The following is an 18369-nucleotide window of genomic DNA, read 5'->3' on the forward strand; positions in this document are numbered from 1 at the left end:
GAGCTCCTTGTGCCACCATAAATATTGAAAATAAGATTTCTAGGAATGGGAAAATGTTCCCTTTCTACATGTTGTAGCTACTGACTGTTTTACAGTTTGCTCCCAATCTATCTAGACAGTGCAAAATTGTGCCTTGACATGAAGTGTGGGGCGTTAAGGTCCCGAGGCAGACTTCAGTCAGAAGTGGGACTGCAGCACAGGCCTGGGATATCTGTCCTCGGCAGCCACAGCAGAGAGGCAGAAACCTTCAGAGAACGTCTTGCTGCTGGTGTACAGTTAAACCTTGTATGCTTGTGTTGTCATGGCTATTGTGCAACCAAATGGAGTAAACTTCAAGACAGTCTGCTGTGTATTTCCAGCTGTGTTATAATGGCACAGGAATCAGCCCTAGACCTGAAAGGCAATTCTCTCCCTGTCATAGAAGCCTTGAGTCAAGGGCATATTTTCATCCTTCTTTGCTCCTTGTCTGTAGGGCACAAGTCATGAGGTTAAATGGTCTTTGTGCTGCTTTGGTCTTCCCTCCAAAAGTTCTGGAGCAAGATTTTGGGTCAGGAAAGCTCCATGCAGGGTAGGAGATACAGCGGTGCAATGCCTGTGACTGACTAAACAAGTTTGGATTATTAGTGGATTGCTTTGGATCAGCATCCAGCGACTTGGAGAGTTCCCGAAGGTTTCTGTGAGGCAACCTACTGTGTTTTGAAGTCTTGCTCTTGACAGCGCGTTAGGAAAATCTCGTTTCTTTTGCCACCAACCTGACGCAGCAAGTCGGCGGTGTCAATCAATAAAGTGCATTACAAAAAAAAAGAGAGAACTGGTGGAAGCGGTGAAAGTTACTCACCTCGAACCTCGCATGAGAGAGGGCGGCCATGGAAGGGCCGGCTCCCGGTCCCGGCCCGGGCGGGCGAGCAGCGGCGCGGCCCTCGCACCGGCCGCCGGGGGCGGCAGCGGGCGGGCGGCGGGAGGGGCGGCGGCGGGGCGGGGAGGGGCGCGGGCCCCGGTCGCTCCTCCCGGGGAGCGGTGCCAGCGCGGCGCCGGCTCTTTCGGCACTTCGCTCCGCAGTCCGCCCCGGCCGGCGCAGCCCTGTTGCACCAAGCCCGGGGCAGCCGCCCCCTCCCCGTCAGCCGCGGGGCGGCTGTGACAGCGCGGTGCCCTGCTTCCCGGCCCGGCGGGCGGCGGCGACGGACCCCCCCCCCCCGCCTTTGTCGGCGGTGCGGGCGGGCAGCGGCGCTCCGTCCGTCCGTCCGCGGCGGGCGCGTGGCTCCTTTGTGTACGGCAGCTGCTCCTGAATGCGGAGGCAAAGCCCGTGGCTCAGCACCGAGCTTTTAAAAAACAGCAGCCCTCCCTCCCTGCCTCTCTCCTGCCCTCCCTCCTTCCCTCTGCTCCTCCCGCCGAGGCGGACGGGCACCCACCTGGGCTCCGCCGCCCACCTCTCCTCCTCTCCTCCGTGTTTACCTGCACTTTTCCGCCGCCTCTTTCCCTCTCTGTGCCCCGCCGCCACCCGGCCCCCGTTCGTCCCCGCTCCCCGGGAAGGCTCCGCGCCCCGCGGCTCCGGTCCCTCGGCGGTTTGCCCGCGCCCCAGCCCCGGGGACGACACCTGAAGGTGGATCTATCAAACCTCCCGGCCGTCTCTCCAAGTGCACTCGGACCAAAGCACCGGCATGGATGTAAGATTTTACCCGGCTGCGGCGGGCAGCTCGCTTCCCGGAGACCCTTCCAACCTGGACTTTGCCCAGTGTTTGGGTTACTACAACTACAACAAGGTGATTATTCCCGCGTGGGTTAATTCCTCGTGCTGCTGCCAGGGCCGGTTCCCCGAGAGCCGGAGTTTGGGCTCCGTCGGGGCGGGGAGGCTCGGGGCTGGGGGACGCCCGCCGAGCGGCGGGGTGCGCCCGCGGGTCTCTGCGGGGCGCCCGGCCCCGGGAAGTTGGCGGCGGGGGTCCGCGGGGCCGGAGCAGCCGGCGGGTCTCGCCCCGGGGGGACCCGCTCGCCAGGCCGCAGCCGGCCGCTGCCTCGGACCGGCGCTCGGGCGTCTCGGCGGAGGTCGGGACTCGACCAGACCCACGGGTAACTTGGGGGTGCGAGTCCCTGTCCCCCGCGGCCGGGGAACAAAAGGCGGCTTTCCCGAGCGCGCAGCCGGCCCCGGCTCGGCCCGGGACTTGCTGAACTTCTCCCCGGGCTGGAGCCGCTGCGGCTCCCCCGGCGGGTCGGGCAGAGCCCCGATGGAGCTGGGCGTCCCCCCTGCGAGGGAGGATGGGAGAGAGGGAAGGAAGGGACGCCTCCCTGTGCTCTGCGCTTTCGGATGAGCCGGGCTCTATTAAGGCCAGTCTCTAACTAAAGGATTATAGCAAACAGGAGCTCTATCTAAAAGTACATCAGCAGCTAGCACGGGAAGATAACAAACACTGATTTGACGAGAAGTGTCAGAGAAGTTGCAGTACCACTTCTATCTATTCACACCTCCGCTGCGGCATGTGTGGTTTACAGAGTAAACGTTACAGTCAGAAGCAATAGTAATTTCCTAGTGGCTACCTTCATTTACAGAAATATGTTTTAATAATACGGGGATGATTTGTTTCACAAATTACCCAAATCTGGGAAAGGCAAAGTTAGGAATGACACTGTGACTCATGCTATTTTGAAAAAGACTTAGCTGTTTGCACTGTGATGTGTCAATAGCACATTGAGCCATTAGCACTAGGCCCTCACACATGCACATAAAGATCCCTTTCACACTGTGTTTTTCCTGGTGCTATGTTTGTCCAACCTCTGGGGCCTTTTGTGAGGCACTGTATGAGATGCTCGGGAAAAGAAGGGTGCTGCACAAAGTCTGAACTTATGTTAAAACCTGTTTTTTTAGAATTCTTTCCAAATGAGTAGATAAAGTTTGATGAAATACAAAGATCACTTTCAGAGAGAAATAATGTAGGTTCAAATAAAGAGATTCAGTAGCTGAAGAAAACTTTCTCCTAGAGAAATTACTTCTAAATGTATGTCATGAGCAACTTTTCTGTTGCTCTTTACAATAATCTCTATCTCAGCTACTGTGGTGTTCAAGTTTGTCAGTACGGATTGGGTGGCTGCCTCCCATGTCCAAAGGCATAGATTTACTTTCACTGGAGATGCAGACCAGCGTTCTGGGGAGCGTGCACAGCCCCTGCCTTGCGCATGCTCTCTGTGCTGGGGCTATTAGCATGCTGCTTTGTTAGTAGTTGATATAGACAGGCACAGGAGCATGAATTAAAGATGAAATGTCAACCTTAGCTTTGAATGCTGCTAAGGACTTCAGGAGCTCTAAAATGCATAGTAAATGTTCACTGTTGTCAACTAATTCTGGAAACTTGCAACACTTCCTAACAAACAGTGTGCTTACTGTAAATCTCACTTGTTCAGTGACTTTATTATGTTATGTGTGGTATGTAATTTTTCAGGCTCTGTTACAGGTTACTGTATGGGTTCTTTTTATTTTTTTTTTAATATCCAAAATCTTGGCTGCCTTCTGAGAACCAGTAGTTTATTGTGTTCTTTAACTTGCTGCAAATGCATAGTTATATATAACCTTTTGACTGTATTTCCCTTCATCATACAATGAGAACAGAGCATGCATTCAGAAAAAGCCAAAAGTAACTAACTTCTGACCTATTAAAAAACGCGTTTCAGTCACTGTGCTCCTGAACATAATTTTGGCGAGTATCTTGTAGGCCAGGCTTCCAGTCTGCAGCAGAAAATATTTTAATTAACAGAGTATGGCTCATGATGCATGTGCCTTATAATAGATATCTTTGTATGCAAAAGGCCTGGTCCGGAGCAGGCTGCCACAGGTGAAACTGTGGTGGTGTTGCTGTGAGTTATTCTTTGGCTCAGCTGGGAAAGCAACAATGTGGTATATAGGTGTTTCAAGGACAGAAGAGGAATTTGTGAATGAGTTCCTAGAAAGGAGGATCTTAACTGCCTTAATCTAATCTCATTTTCTACGTTGTTTATAATCTGTAACTATAGAAATCATTGTGAATTGTCGTTTTTTAAAAATTATTCTGAAGAAAGAGTACATTTGTTTTGAAATCTTTCCTCCCTCCCTCCCTCCCTTTCCATCCATTCTGTCCTTTGCCCATGTTCCTAAGGAAAATAAATGATTACTCCGTTAGGCACTGAGATGACCAGAAGGCATAGAAAAAGAGAGTTGAAATATTTACTCCGCTGAAGTAAATGGGAGGACCGCTATTGATTTCACTAGGGACAGTATTTCACCTCAAGTCTTTCTGAAACTCATTGGAGTATCCTGCCCACTCGTCCATGCCTGCTTCGTTGTTAGGAGCTGAATCCGTATTCTCCTTGTGACAGTGACATTGCCTGTGACAACTGCCAGGAAGCAGGAAGCGTGATGGCAAGAGTAAATATGCTGCGTGGTTGTGTATATGTGCAAAAGCAGAATTATTTATATGCAAATATTCTCAGGATCATTAACGCATGGAGTTGATGGCATATGACCTACCTGTGGAAAACTGTATCTTGTATCACAATGTCTAAGAACATGGAACATAAAGCCTTTTAGTGTAAATGCATTGCACCCTGTGAGATGATGCCATCTTCCACCTGCATGCTTTGAACAGATTTTCCCAGGACTGTACTGTTTTTTTCCTTTTGTGGGTACAGCACTGGTAGAAATGTGGTGGACTGACCTGTGAATCCCCGGGCAGGACTTGGGATCTCGTGTTGCCCTGTGAGCAAGGGACTAGGAGTGGGAGAGGAATTGCAGTGTGAGTCCTGGGCTCATAACCACACGTGCTTGGGAGCTGTTGCGGCCCATACCTACGGGTCCCCTTCAGTTACAGTCCTTCTCCCAGCTGCTTTTTAAAAGCAATATAGTGCTTTCAAAATTGGTTGTCAATGCTGGACAAGTAGAACTAAGGGTAAGGGATGTCATCTTGGGTTATTTTTGGGGGAGCGTTAATTTCAAGTATATGATAGGCATTTGAAGATGGACTAATGTACATAAGTATCCTTGCCATTATTTGTAGTACACCAGTTTCTAGAAGATTCCACGTTGTGATTATTTTTGCTGAGATAGTGTGCAACATGGTAAACACATGTAAAGGGCAAAAGAGGAAGTAACACACAGAAATGTGGTGGGTTTTGTCCAAGGTTACGCAGTTGGTCACTGACATAATAAGGGCCACAACCAAGATATTCTGAGATTCAGTCCAGTGGTTTATGCTGAATCTAATTTACTCTAATAGGATTACTTACATGTTTAAAGTAAAGCATGTACTTAAGTGCTTTGCTGGATCAGGGCCATATTTGATAAGTTTTCAGTACTGGTGTGAGAGTACATAACTTGACCCTGCATGTATCTGGCTGCTGGTGGTTCTGGATAGCAGCGATCCACCTCTGCTTCATGGAATTGCAGAAGTGAAATCATGGTCTGCGTGCTTCTAGAAGAGTCCTGCTGCAGTGTACTAAAAAAAAAATGACCAAAAAATATCTATAAAAATTACAGAAAGTTGAAAGAAACCAGCTGTTGTAAAATGTTCTGCTTCTGTTTTGAGCCCTTTTATGGTTCTGCAGATGGAGAATGATTTTGGACATTTGCTATAGTTGAGTAGCTTTTTCTAAACAAACTTTTTCACTTATTGAATTGCATGTCTTGTACTAAAAATAATTGGGGAACTACTATTCATCGTAGCAAATACTTTTTTTTTTTTTTTTTTTTTTTTTTTTAGTTAAAGGAACCATAATTCTTACAATGCAATTTGAAAAAGGGAAAACTCCAAAACCTAAACACATACAGCTCAGTGCTTGAGCTACCATTATATTAAATTCCAGAATCCTTACTTCATTATTTAGCTGTCTACATTTTATAATGTTTATCTCTTCTACACAGATTGTCCTTGAAGGATACAAATTTCAAACATACATACTTTAATTTAGGCATTAGAATACCTACGTGAATGTCAGGACTTGATGGTTTTGGCTGAAATATTTTGCATTTTACAAAGGAAGCTCAGGAAGGTTATCTTGTTCTTCCAGAGGTAAAGCAAAGACAGCAGTAGTTTAGTTGCATGCTAAACTGGGGCTATAAGTCATTCCTATTAGTGTGCGTTGTTAGGAAAAAATGGATTACTGTTTGCAAACAATTGAAAATTACTCTTCTTGCAAATCTATTGTGGCTATATATGCATAGGTTTTTGATTCATATAGCAGATGGTGAGAGACAATGGGTGCATGTATGATGTTAAGATGGAAAGCCCTATGCTCACTCATCATCTGCCCTGCATGTATGCTGGTTTACATCTGGGCTCTGCTCTGGTGCGGACTGGGTAGTCTCTGGTGACTGGAAGCTGATGCATGCTGTGGTCATGCATGTACCTACAGTCTGACCATGACAAGGGTGGCCCCAGCTGATGGCAGAGTGCCAGAAAGCACCAAGGAGCTCCCACAAAGTAGAGAGTAGAGATGCATAAGCAGAGACACAAATATGGGTCTTGCTAGAGGCAATTTAAGTAAGGGATTGGGAACTTTCTGTTGCAGTATCAACCCAGTAAATGCCATTTTATCTTCGGTATTTCCCATTGATCTTCTGTCACATGTGGCAAGTGTACTGAACTGCTTCTTTCTCAGAACAGCCTTCCTCTGCTTTTGATACCTCGAAACCTCAGGACTATGCAGGCAACTGCTGCTGGGGAGCGAAACAGTTCCCAAAGTATTTTGGCTGTCAATCCATCACTAAAAATGTTGGATATATGATTCCCAGTGCTTGAAAGAGGAAGTGCAATGATCAGATAAGTATGTCCACAAGAATACAAACTGTAGTTTGAATCATCACCACAGCTTGCATTATGCTGTTTCTTCAGAGCAATGATCCCGTAGGTTTTGTGACGTACTTGGAGCTAGCTGGGAATGGAAACCGCTATATGCCAAAGGCAGCGACTGCAAGAACCTGTGTTGCTCAGAACGAGCATGTATAAAGGTGATACTAATTGGATTGTGCAGTGTACTATTTTTCTGTTGCTCAAATAATGCAGCTCCTATACTGAATGTACCATTTGTTATCAAGATGTAAGGAGTTGGTTGTATACAAAGTATACTTAGTGAAAGCTGATTTTTAAAAATATTTTTTAGATGTTTTCATTACAATGGGCAACAATTGTATTAGTGAGATACTTGTAATAACATATAGTAATATATGAAGAGTTTGAGTTTAATGCTTAGAGGTGATCTGAAGTACTTGTGGTATGTGTGGAAATGACTAGTGGATGTGTTTTAGAACAATGAGAATTTGTAGCAATCACAACTCTGATGTGTGCATGCCATGGACATGGTCACCCACTCATACATCTAGGTCTAGAGTGAGGAAATATTGACTAAATCCACTGTGATGACAAGAGCCTCATTCCCATAGCATTGCCTGCATCAAATGTTGTACTTCACGCAGTGGTACAGAGTCCAGCCTAACCCTATAATGAATTATTATAAATTTTTAATAAAATCTAAAATAGAAGCACAGGAAATAACAGCTTACGTTCTTTGGCAGATACTTGAGAGTAGCTTGCCGCCGACTGTAAGTTGTGCGACTCATTTATTGCAGTTTTGTGTCTGGCAAAGCGAGGCAAATCAAACTGACCTTTAGGTTGTGCTGCAGGCTTTTATTAAATTTACAGTTAATGCATGCCTATATATTTGTTGGATTCTGACACTCTCTGAAAACCTAACTATTGCTATTGAGTGATGGTAATCTAATTTAAGAGAAGAATTTGTACAGCACTAATCCTACCTTTTTACCTGTAATCACATTTCTACTGCTGTAAAATTGAGTACTGTTGTACAGACCTAATGGCAGGGCTGAATTTTCAAATGCTTCAAACTCTTATCTGATAGCCATCTTCTATACTGCTACCTGTCTGTGTGATGTATTTATAGAGTGCCAGTCACCATAGTATCTTTGCAATGATTGCTACCAAAATTGAGAACTCTGAGGTGAAAATCTAATCGGGACTTTAGATAACAATGTCACACAAGAGCCTTCTGGTCTTTGCTGCTGTGCTCTGTTCAGATGAAGACTTTGATGAGATCATGCTTGCTGCCATATTACTCATTATTTATTTTCGTAACAAGATTTCTATTTCATATCTTTTCTACTACATGTTAGCACATAGTCATAGCAATCCAAATTCTGTTTTGAATGTATTCTCTCTGTTTGTACGTGAAACAATATATTGAAAAATACAGGCATTACAGGAGTGCTGAATTAGCAAAACCGAAAGGGGAGACTGTCATTACACAACTGCTTCTGCCACAGGTACCTCAAATATCTGAACAGATGTTTTCATGAACTTTTTCAGACACTTCATGGTAATGGACAGGCTGAAAAATCTATTTTCATCACACTAAAAATACCAGTTTTATGAGTGAAGTGCTAGAAACCAGTCCTGCGGCCTCTGTTCCGTTGGAAAAGGTGTGCTACTAAAAACAGGCAATATTAGTTTATTACTGAAAATGAAAAATGTTTTAAAGAAACAGTTCATCTAGTTTTCAGTTTGTTTGTATGGTTCATATGCTAGCTATTGGCATGAGTGTTCCCTGTTTACTCCTGTGTGGCCAGTTTGTCCAGCAGCCCACGTTTAGTTGAAAAGCCCTGTGTGAGTATCAAGAGGGAAAAGAAAAGCACTCCATTCTCAAAAACTGCAGGCTGAAGGTATCCCTTAATATCCCTTTAAGCTTGATTTAAAAAAGTATAAAAAATAGTGGATAGGAATCCGCTTCCCACCTACCCCCCCCCCCCCGGCACTTGTGTCTCAGCTTTGTTTGTGCTCATTGGCGACTGATTGAATGTGGGCGTCTTTCACTTAATGCTTATATGGGCATTAGATCAGGCCTGCCCTTGGCATTTCATGGGAGAAATTGTTACTAAGCCAATGTTTTATTTTTGCTGTTGTAAAGTTATAGCCCCTCTGGGTCACTACAACCATATATTATCATTCCTGGCCAAAGACTTGTGAGAGCTAAAACTAAATCTCATGGAAAAGAGTGGGTTGTGACATAGTGAAGTTAAAAATGAAGGATGTGTTGGGATGAAATGCCAGGATATGGCAGCCTCTGAAATAAGGGATCTGTTTGCCTTCTGCTTTTTTTTAATGATATTTGTTGGGGGGGGGGGGGAGGGTTGTTGATATGACCTTACCTGCTAATGGCTGAGATGAGAGCTGCAGAGGCAATAGCATAGGCATCTCCTTATTCTCCTTATCTGCTTTACAAAGTATGTGATTGATGATTATGTAAAATCATTACGTTAAAGCAGAATATTGCTTGAATGGACACATTTACATTTGGATTGTCTTTATATTTAATATTCTGAAGAGTTCTGATCAACTGAGCAACCTAACAAAAGGTTGCAAATGTGTAAAATTACCAGTATGGTAGTATTTGTGGAAAATGAAGTTTACATGCAGATGGTTTTGGTCATTTGAAGCGAGTTGTCTTCATCTCTCCATTTGGTTTGCCTAAGAAAATTTTTCAAGAGAAACACTTCTGTGTTTAGTACTCAAAGTGGATATAGTTTACATTGTAATTCTGTAAACAGTCAATATGAAAGAAATTAGATCAGGGTTTAAAAACTAAATTGGTTTAAACGTGCAAATTAATAAAGTATTATTTTTTTTGTTTTGTTTGTTTTGAGTTGTTTGGTTGGGGTTTTTGTTGGGGTTTTTTGTGATTTTTTTTGTTTTGTTTTGTTTTGTTTTTTTTGCAAGGAACCCATGCATGGGAACAACCTGAGCTGTGTGAATCATCCTTTCTGTCCCAGTAAGACAGCTCCTATATTTAACGTCACTGAATTATATAAAGGTTTGTAGATTCAGGACATATTTAAACACCTCAATATTGATTAACTGTCTAATTTTGATATGAAAAAGTGTGTTAAAATCATGCAAAAATCAATTGCTGCATAGTGGAGTAGCTTATTTTCAGAGCAGATCATACTTATCTGCTGTTCTTTATATGCTACTCTCTTTATAGTCATATGGCTTATACAAATAGTTGAATTTTGAATGGTTTAGGATTCTGCATTTCAGTATTACTTTGCCATTAACAAAAGTGCTTTTGTTAAACGGTACTTTATCAGTAAACTGTTTTACTGATAGAGGATTAACAGTCCTCTATTTTTTAAGCAATTTTCTTTCTTAAATAAGAATGTATTAGGCATGGGAAAACAGTCCTTCTGCTTGCTTTAGTAGGTTAATGTTGTTACTTTGGTGGGTTCTTGGTAAGCCTGTGGATGCAATGATGATAATAATAGGCAGTCCTGTAAATATGGGGGTATCAGGGTATTGATTTATTCTAGTGAAAGACTTGATATTTGTGGTTTCCTACCACAACCCAACATGGTTCTTTCCCCTGTTGTATTGTTTGGTATGGTTTAAAATACATTAACCTTACATTTAAAAAAATCAAAAAGCCTACCCTATCATGTGGCAAAATAAAAGAGTTTTAGAATGCATTTTCTGCTCTTTTTCACAGCAGAACTGTATGTAAAAACATGACTGCTCTTAAGACTGTATATATCACAGTGACTGTGGACATACCACAAATGTTAATACATTCTGAGGTGCAAACACGAGAGCTTATTTCAGATTTGAACTACAAAGTAATCATCAAAGTAAACAATATGTGTATGACTTTCTGTTTGTGGTTTTCTGAGAGTGTCCAGTAACTGTATTTCAAATGATGAAATAAGGTACTTTGTATCAATTTATTTTGCCCTGCCAAATAATTTACAAGTGCAACATATTATTAAATAAAGGGATTTAACAGATGCTTCTGCTGTCCTTTCCTTCTGACATTTTTAAAACCTACTTAAAGTTATCTTTACGCACCGTGGTGGTGCAACTGAGAACCAAGGAGTGCACGTGGAGTGGTAAATCAGACGTTATGCCATACAAGGCAGCCTGATTTCCTAAATGGTGGCTTGCATCATTGCTTCTGTGATAGAGATCTACCAGTTGTTTATTACATAGCAGAAGTGCTGATAAGGAAAGCCACCTTTGCTTTCTTGTTGTACCTCTAACCCTTTCTTAACAATAATAACTTTGCACTGGGATCTCGTATGATGTTTGTAAGGTGCATAGGGTATTGTATGGCTTGTTGAAAATATGTAATTGTTGTTTCAGGTATTTGACAAGCTGTACATACGTGCATTCTCATTTTTGGTGGTTGTCTTACCTTGGTGTTTTTAAAGTAATATTTGAATCAAACATGTGCATCAGGGGCTTAGTGAAGCATTTCAGCACCCCATGCTCTTCCAGTCATCATGCCTTATGGGAATGATAACTTGTGTCTAAGATTTTGCCTTTGTGGAATCAGCTTCGAGGGTGCCTTTTCCGTGAGAGGACCCTTGGCGCATGCTCTGTGTCAGCGTGTTCCTTGGGTGGCTGTCTCATGTCCCCTTGGCTCTGCTGCCTGCTTTGGCTTGGACTTACTGGGTGATAGCACTGAGCAAAAACCTGAAATTCTTGGAGCCACCCACAACTGGGACAGAATTCCAGTTGATGTATGGCTCTGACTGCATAAGGTAAAAGGCAGGCAGTGTAATCTAGAGCTAAATGTAACTTCAGAGGGATAAATAAAAGATCATATGAAAGGAAAACATAGTAGTTCTCTTCGTTAAATACCTACTCAAGTAGGCAAACAATAGCACTTCCGTATTTTGCATACACAGCTTTGTGGTATGCCCAGTGTACAGCTTAGAGAGCAATCTTGCTTTTCTAGCTGTAATTCTTCTCAAAAAAAAGCTATAAAATTGTATTGTGAGCTTCAATGTTTATTTTGCCTTGATCTGCAACTATAGCTTGCTCAGTGTAAGTAGCAAACTGTTTTTCTAAATTTAATCAGCAAACAACTTGTGATAGGATAGCAGCCTTTTTCTGTCTTCTCTGTTAGAAAGCATTTGAGTAAGGATGGCGAAGATTGGCTTTGACTTCTATCAGCACAAATATATTGCTGGCGATAACATATTGTACAAGCATGCTGCGTATCTTCCTGTATTCTTGAATCTGACAAATTGAAGTTTTTCAAGAAAGGTCTCAGAATTTGCCCTTTTGTTGATAATCTATCAAAGAGTTTACATACCAGAAAAGAATCTAAATGCTTCACTTGATGATGTATTAAAGGGTTTTTGGTTTTTTTTTTGGTTTTTTTTTTGTTTGTTTGTTTGTTTATTGTTTTTGGTTTTTTTTGAGCTTTGTGTTCGTTTTTGTAAAGAAAATTGGCAGCTGTTACTTGTAATACATGTAACTAATAAATGTTGAATCAAAAACGTGACTTTTGTACAGTCACACATTTTTAAGGTGCAGACAATATGTATCAGTTGTAACAGTCTTCCACAGCCTGGAAAATGTGAGGAGGGGCTATTTGCTGCTGTACAGGATACATACATACAGCAGGATACGTACATTTTCTCTGGAGGTCATGGAGCTCCTTATCATCGCTTGTAACTTTTGGATTGCTAATTAACTGAATCCCATTATAGCTCTCTCTGTATCATATTCCATGTTATTTTTTGTGTTTGTGCAGAATTATTTCTAAATAAAAGTTTTTAAGGTTATTCCACCATGAGGCATAAGTGAGAGACAGTGATGATAAAGAGCTTGATTCATATTATGACGAACTGCAGGTGAACATTATGTTGTTGTGCCTCGTTCTCAGCATTTCTGACTCAAAAATTGTAATAAACTCCATTAGAATGCTATGATATCAATGGAGTATTTAAAAATGCATATGAAAGCATAAAGTCTATAAATCATAACAATATAATACCTATCCATATAATTTTAGACTATATAAAGTATTTGTAGATCTTGAGAGTTTCGTTTATTCCCTGCATGGATGAGAACTGGTATCAAGCATACACCTTCCTTTCTGCCTCCTATATGCAACCTTTCTCTTAAAAAAAAAAAAAAAAAAAAAAAAAAAAAAAGGCGCGAAAGTAAAAAAGAAGGAACATTTTCCAAGGAGAAGAATCAATTTTGGTCCTTCAGAATCATTAACTCAGATTGATACTCGGCAGCTACAGTGAGTACAAGCAACGCACCACAAATCTGGCACAGAATTTTGACAGTGAGAAATCTTTGATCTCCAACTTATTTTTAACTACAGTTTTTCCATTTCTTCTTATTTTGTTGAGTCTTACTCTTTTTCTTCATCTTCCACACTGCTGTGGTAGGAAGCAGTCATTGCATTCTCTTTTGCCAAAGAAAATGGCCATTTGTCGATTCAGAAAAGGAATAGAGAAATGGGTGTGAAACACCTTAATGAGAAAGAGGGAATGGTGGATAGGGAGCCCTGCTAAATATTTACAATTTGAGGATCAAGTATTTTCAGTCTATGTGAGTTCCTAACCTTCCTGCAGTTCTGGGTGTTGTTTGATTTTGGGTTTTTTTGGGGGTTGATTTTTTTGGGGGGTGGAAGGGGGGAGAGCAGGGGAGAAGAAGGTGAAAATACATGTTATTCACATTTAGAGATTTCCTATACATTTTGGAGAACTGATCTTTGATTCTTATTTGATCCAAAGAAAAGAGACAGGTTCATCTTTGCTTCTCCATTTGGTTAGCTTATGGCACACAAGCAAAGGAGATCCTATCTGCAGCCTTCTTCTGAAACTGTAATTGCCAAGGATCTTGAATAAGGAATAAGAAAAAACAAGATTTCAAATGATGAATGTCAGTATGTACGCTAGAGCAAGGCCAGTTGCTTTATTGATCCCAACTACTGAAGTTTTCCCTGTGAAGATGATTTATGTTTATCTTTACCAAAAAAAAAAAAATCAATGAGACAAACAACTTCATATAAGAACTGATTTAAAACATACTCAACTTTTTCTTTCTCATCTTTACTTTCTAAAATCTTCTGTGGATTCAAAAGAAATGGGTGCAATCCTGTTCTTGCACATAGGAATATACTGTCTTTGAAGAAGAGAGATGTTTCTGCTTTTGAATTCAGCTTCATAAACTTGCTGGAAAAAATTCAGCTCAGAGGATGTATTTTGGAGTAGTAGTTTCTTGGGCACTGAACTGTTCATTTCCTAAAAGGATAAAGCCACTTCTTTGTACCTGCTGACAAAACAAAGGAATCAGTACTGATAATATGTTATGTGGGGACAGGCTATAGCGTTGGTAAGCATTACTCTGGCTGCTGAAAAGCACCAGTTCTATCTGGACTCTCATCCTTAACAGAAGCAACACATCTGCCTCACTGGAAATCATACAAATGGTCTCCAATTGATTCTGTCTGTACTTTTACTAAATAAATGAATCATTATTATGTTTTCTCCGGCTTAGATACCAAATGAAAATGGAGCAAAATGCTACATTCAGGTGCTTCAAGTTGGGGAGGTCTTAGATAATCTTCGTCTCTGAAGTGTGAAAGAACTGACATATAAAATTGCAGGTCTGACAGCAAAGATTTTTATTTTTTTTTTAAATAAGTACTTTACAGTTAGAGAATTTATTTTTCTTAAGAAAAGAAATGAGACCTGAAGTATCTATGCTTTAACAGTAATACTGGAAACAGCAGGGTGAAAGAGAAGACAGTGTTGTTACAAGCGTGGCTGTATAAACGCTGGCTATGAGCTTAAACTAGGAATGAGAAAAAAGTCTTTTTGTTCCAGAGGAGTAAGGTGCTGAGGCAGCCTTCCCTTAATGGTAGGGACAAAGGAGCAGTGGTCATTTTTAAGGCTCTGAGTTTTTGCTAAATATCATATACTGCATTTGGCTGAAACAAGGACCATGGTGTTGATTGTACTTGTAATCTTATTTAACGTGGTTCTTTTAGGCTTCACGTTTACATTCCTAAACATATGATATTGAAGTTGTGTTATGCACTCTGTGACAAGTGAGTCTCTGATTTGGACAAGGCAACCATAGGTGTGATAGTTACAGACTCAACAACAATTTTGTAGTTATGCGTAGCAGCTAGTAAAGCAAATTTGTGTCTGAAGTCTAATTTTGTAGTGGAAAACTATTATAAATGAGATTTATAGGTGCTGGAGAGTTGAACATGGTGTGATTACTTAGTTCTTCAGAAATGGCGTGCTTTTCCTTGGTGGTGGTGGGGAGGGAAGGGCCTTTAAGTGTCTGAAGGAGGTGATGGAAAAATCCACATCTAGAAGTTTGACAGTCTATAGAAGCGTGCTATCAAATTATTAGATGGCTTGTCTTGGTGTGGGTGTTTTGAGAGTGCACATCAGATGATCATCTGCTTCCTTACCTCCATGCTCTGCTAACTGCCTCAGTTCCAAGTTTCTGAAAGTATTCTGGTCTCATGGAACTGAATGAGAACTTTATTTTCAAAAAGCGTTTGGACAGTGGAACTCAGCAGCCCTTCAGAGAGGCATATGAAACACTTGCAAAAATTTGCAGCCCATCTTAGTATCCATTTGTGCTCTTGAGCAACGCAGGTCTGTTTCTCTTCTCTACAGATCATAAAAATTTAAATTTATGATACTGAATATCTTTATTTTGCCTTTAATCCATGAAGACAGATTATGTAGTCTTGTTTGTGTAAAAAGTTCCATCTGCCAGCACCGTTGTAAATATTCCAGCCTAGGAAGGAGCAGCTACCTCAACTATGCTGTTCTTTGCAGATATACTTCATCCTGGGTTTGGACAGTTAATTACTCCTAGCCTGACCTGATTTGTTTGCGTGGCAAAGGGAAAACTCCAATTGCCTCATAAGGTTGGTATTTTCTGCCATTGTAGAATAAAGCTTCTTAGTTTTTAAATTTAAGCAGAACTGTTGACAGTACCAGTTGTTTTTATATATACGATAAAAGTGAAATTACAGTAGAGTAAATTAAGGATTAGAGTTAAATTATGGATTACTAGTTAATATCAAAGGTACATAGATACGGCATAATTCCATTCTTTCACTCTTTCCTTGAAAAGTCCAGTTTATAATCCTCTTTCGGTAGCAAATTGATGCCTTGTAATACAGCTCCTTATATAATTTTATAGTATTTGTGCTTGCAGACATAGTGATGAAATACATATTTTTGGCTAGAGTTGCAAGTATACTTCTGTTTTAGCTTCACTTTACTAAACCAGTAAATTAATTTAAAAGTAATTCCGTTCTGAAAGAGCTCTTGTATCTGTTTTCTGTAAGCAAATTAGAAGTTTTTGAGAATGTAGCATTCCCAGGAAGTATGCTTTATGCTTTTTCCTGTGGTGATCCTACAGGAAAGGTGGGCAGGGACTTTTTATTAGGGAGTGTAGTGATAGGATGAGCGGTAACAGTTTCAAACTAAAAGACAGAAGATTTAGATTAGATATTAGGAAGAAGTTCGTCACTGTGAGGGTGGTGAGGCACTGGCACAGGTTGCCCAGAGAAGCTGTGGGTGACCCCTCCCTGGCAGTGTTCAAGGCCAAGTTGGACGGGGCTTTGAGTGACCTGGTCTGGTGGAAGGTGTCCCTGTCCATGGCAGGGGGGTTGGAACTAGGTGATCTTTAAGGTACCTTTCAACCCAAACCATTCTACGGTTCTATTTTAATTTCTATCTGTTTTTAGTCCAGTGTACAAAAATAACATAATTTCTTATCTACTCATACAGGGAAATTTCTATTGTCCTATTATTATTATCTCTGAGAATTGGATGGCTCTTTCTGGACACCAGTAGCCTCATTTGTAGAGGCCTGATTATTTGTATTTGCAGCATGATTTCCTGGGAATTACTGAACTCTGAAATGTACTGTGAAGATTTGCTGCTTGGTTATAAGACAGTTTGAGTGCAAGTTTCATTGCTGCTATTTCTTAGTGTGTCCTGGGACAGGTACCTAATTACAGTGTGATTAAAAACCAGTATTAAGTTTTGTAGAGAGTTCTAACTATCTTTTTTTGAAGTGTGGGTTCATTTGTTGTTGGAGTTAAATTTTGAAGCAGGTGGCTATAGCTGATGTAAAAGTTTTCTTCAAGCCTCGATTGTCCAAAGTAATGATTTTTCCTCCTTCAGCTGCTTAATGCTAACAATAGGATTTTATTTGTTTATGCTCATGTATCAAATTAGTAATTAAGTATTTTCTATGGACGATAAAATGAAAAATTAATTATTTATTTTTGTTGTAAAATGGACTTTAAAAAGGGGCTGGGAGATCTGTGAGGGTCTCTTAGCATCACAGAACCCTGAAGCTCAATGTCGGTGTATTTATCCTTGGCCTAATGTATCAAAAACTTTTTATGGTGTATCGATTTGAGAGATATGGGCTGGGATCTGACTGGCTGGGAAGCAGATCTGTTAAAAAGGACCAGTGGGTGCTGGTGGATAGTAACATAAATGAACAACCTGGAGTGAGTTCATGGAGGGCCCACAAGAGCAGAAGCTCAGAAAAGCCCCAAGCAGGCTGTTCCTGAATTCAGTGTGGTCTGTGCTTTGAGCAGAAGGTTGGATTAGAGATCTCCTGATGTCCCTTCCAACCTGAATGATCCTGTGATTGCACAAGGTGAATAGATTAGCAAAGATTAAGTTGATCCTCCCTGTAGTGTTTTAGAAAAACAGATCTGGAAGAGTGGCATTGTTTCACCCTTCACCTGGAAGGTCCGTGTGGTGGGAGAACCAAGCACTTGTTTCATATTCAGAATAGCTATCTTAACTCTGGTGAAGAGTTGCCTTTCGAGTTGAAGAACTAGGGTGGGAATCCTAGTCCTACAGGGTCTGCATGTGTGTGCTGGTGTCTGTGACATGTCTAGAGCATGTGGATTTAATACAGCTGGCTGGTTACCTTTCCCTTTGTAGTTGCATGTTAACTCATGACATCCTAAAAGAAATTATTTTTGTTTAGCTCTATGTAATCTTCTTGTAAGGGATTGCTAGTTAGAGCCCATCAGTTTGGTTTGGCAGATGTAACAGTGTAGAAAGTAGCAGTGTGTAAAAAGATTGTTTCTTTCAAACTCCAATCTGGAATATGTGTCATCGGTACCCGTTAGCTTTTTATATATGTGACTGGGCTGTTGCTTCTATAATTAAGTCTTAGAGTTTCTTCTTTCTTTCTTCGGAATTATAGTCACGTGATAATTCAATTTTTATTCTCTATAGTACGCTTTAGAAAAATTTGTCCAGAGGAAGGTAGTTCAAGGACCAGAATTTCCTATAAACCCTGTTACTTTTGACACATAGAAAACCAAATCACAGTAGTTTAGGACAAATTTGGACACGTGGTTTCCTAGAAAATAAAACTTTGTTGTGCGCAGTATTCATGGAAGAATGTTTCTTGAAGGAAGCTTTTAACTTAAGTATGCATTTAATTACTGCATTCTTCATTTCTTCTTCCTCCCTAGTTTGATGCCAATTTCTGGCTGTGTGGAGGCTAATGTGCCCATGTGTGAGAGCAATGG

General features: G+C 41.2%; 1 protein-coding gene across 1 annotated transcript in view; it reads left to right on the plus strand.

Moving 5' to 3' along the window:
* The first annotated feature begins 1658 nt into the window (after nucleotides 1-1658).
* The window catches only part of TOX3 (TOX high mobility group box family member 3), a 75874-nt gene continuing 59163 nt past the window's right edge, over nucleotides 1659-18369 (plus strand). The window contains exon 1 of the mRNA XM_086469480.1: nucleotides 1659-1760. Coding sequence (XP_086325606.1) covers nucleotides 1659-1760 — 102 coding nt within the window. The remainder of the gene's footprint in view (nucleotides 1761-18369) is intronic.

The sequence above is a fragment of the Leptosomus discolor genome, chromosome 8 (genome assembly GCF_034619465.1).
Source record: "Leptosomus discolor isolate bLepDis1 chromosome 8, bLepDis1.hap2, whole genome shotgun sequence".
Taxonomy (NCBI): Eukaryota; Metazoa; Chordata; class Aves; order Leptosomiformes; family Leptosomidae; genus Leptosomus; species Leptosomus discolor.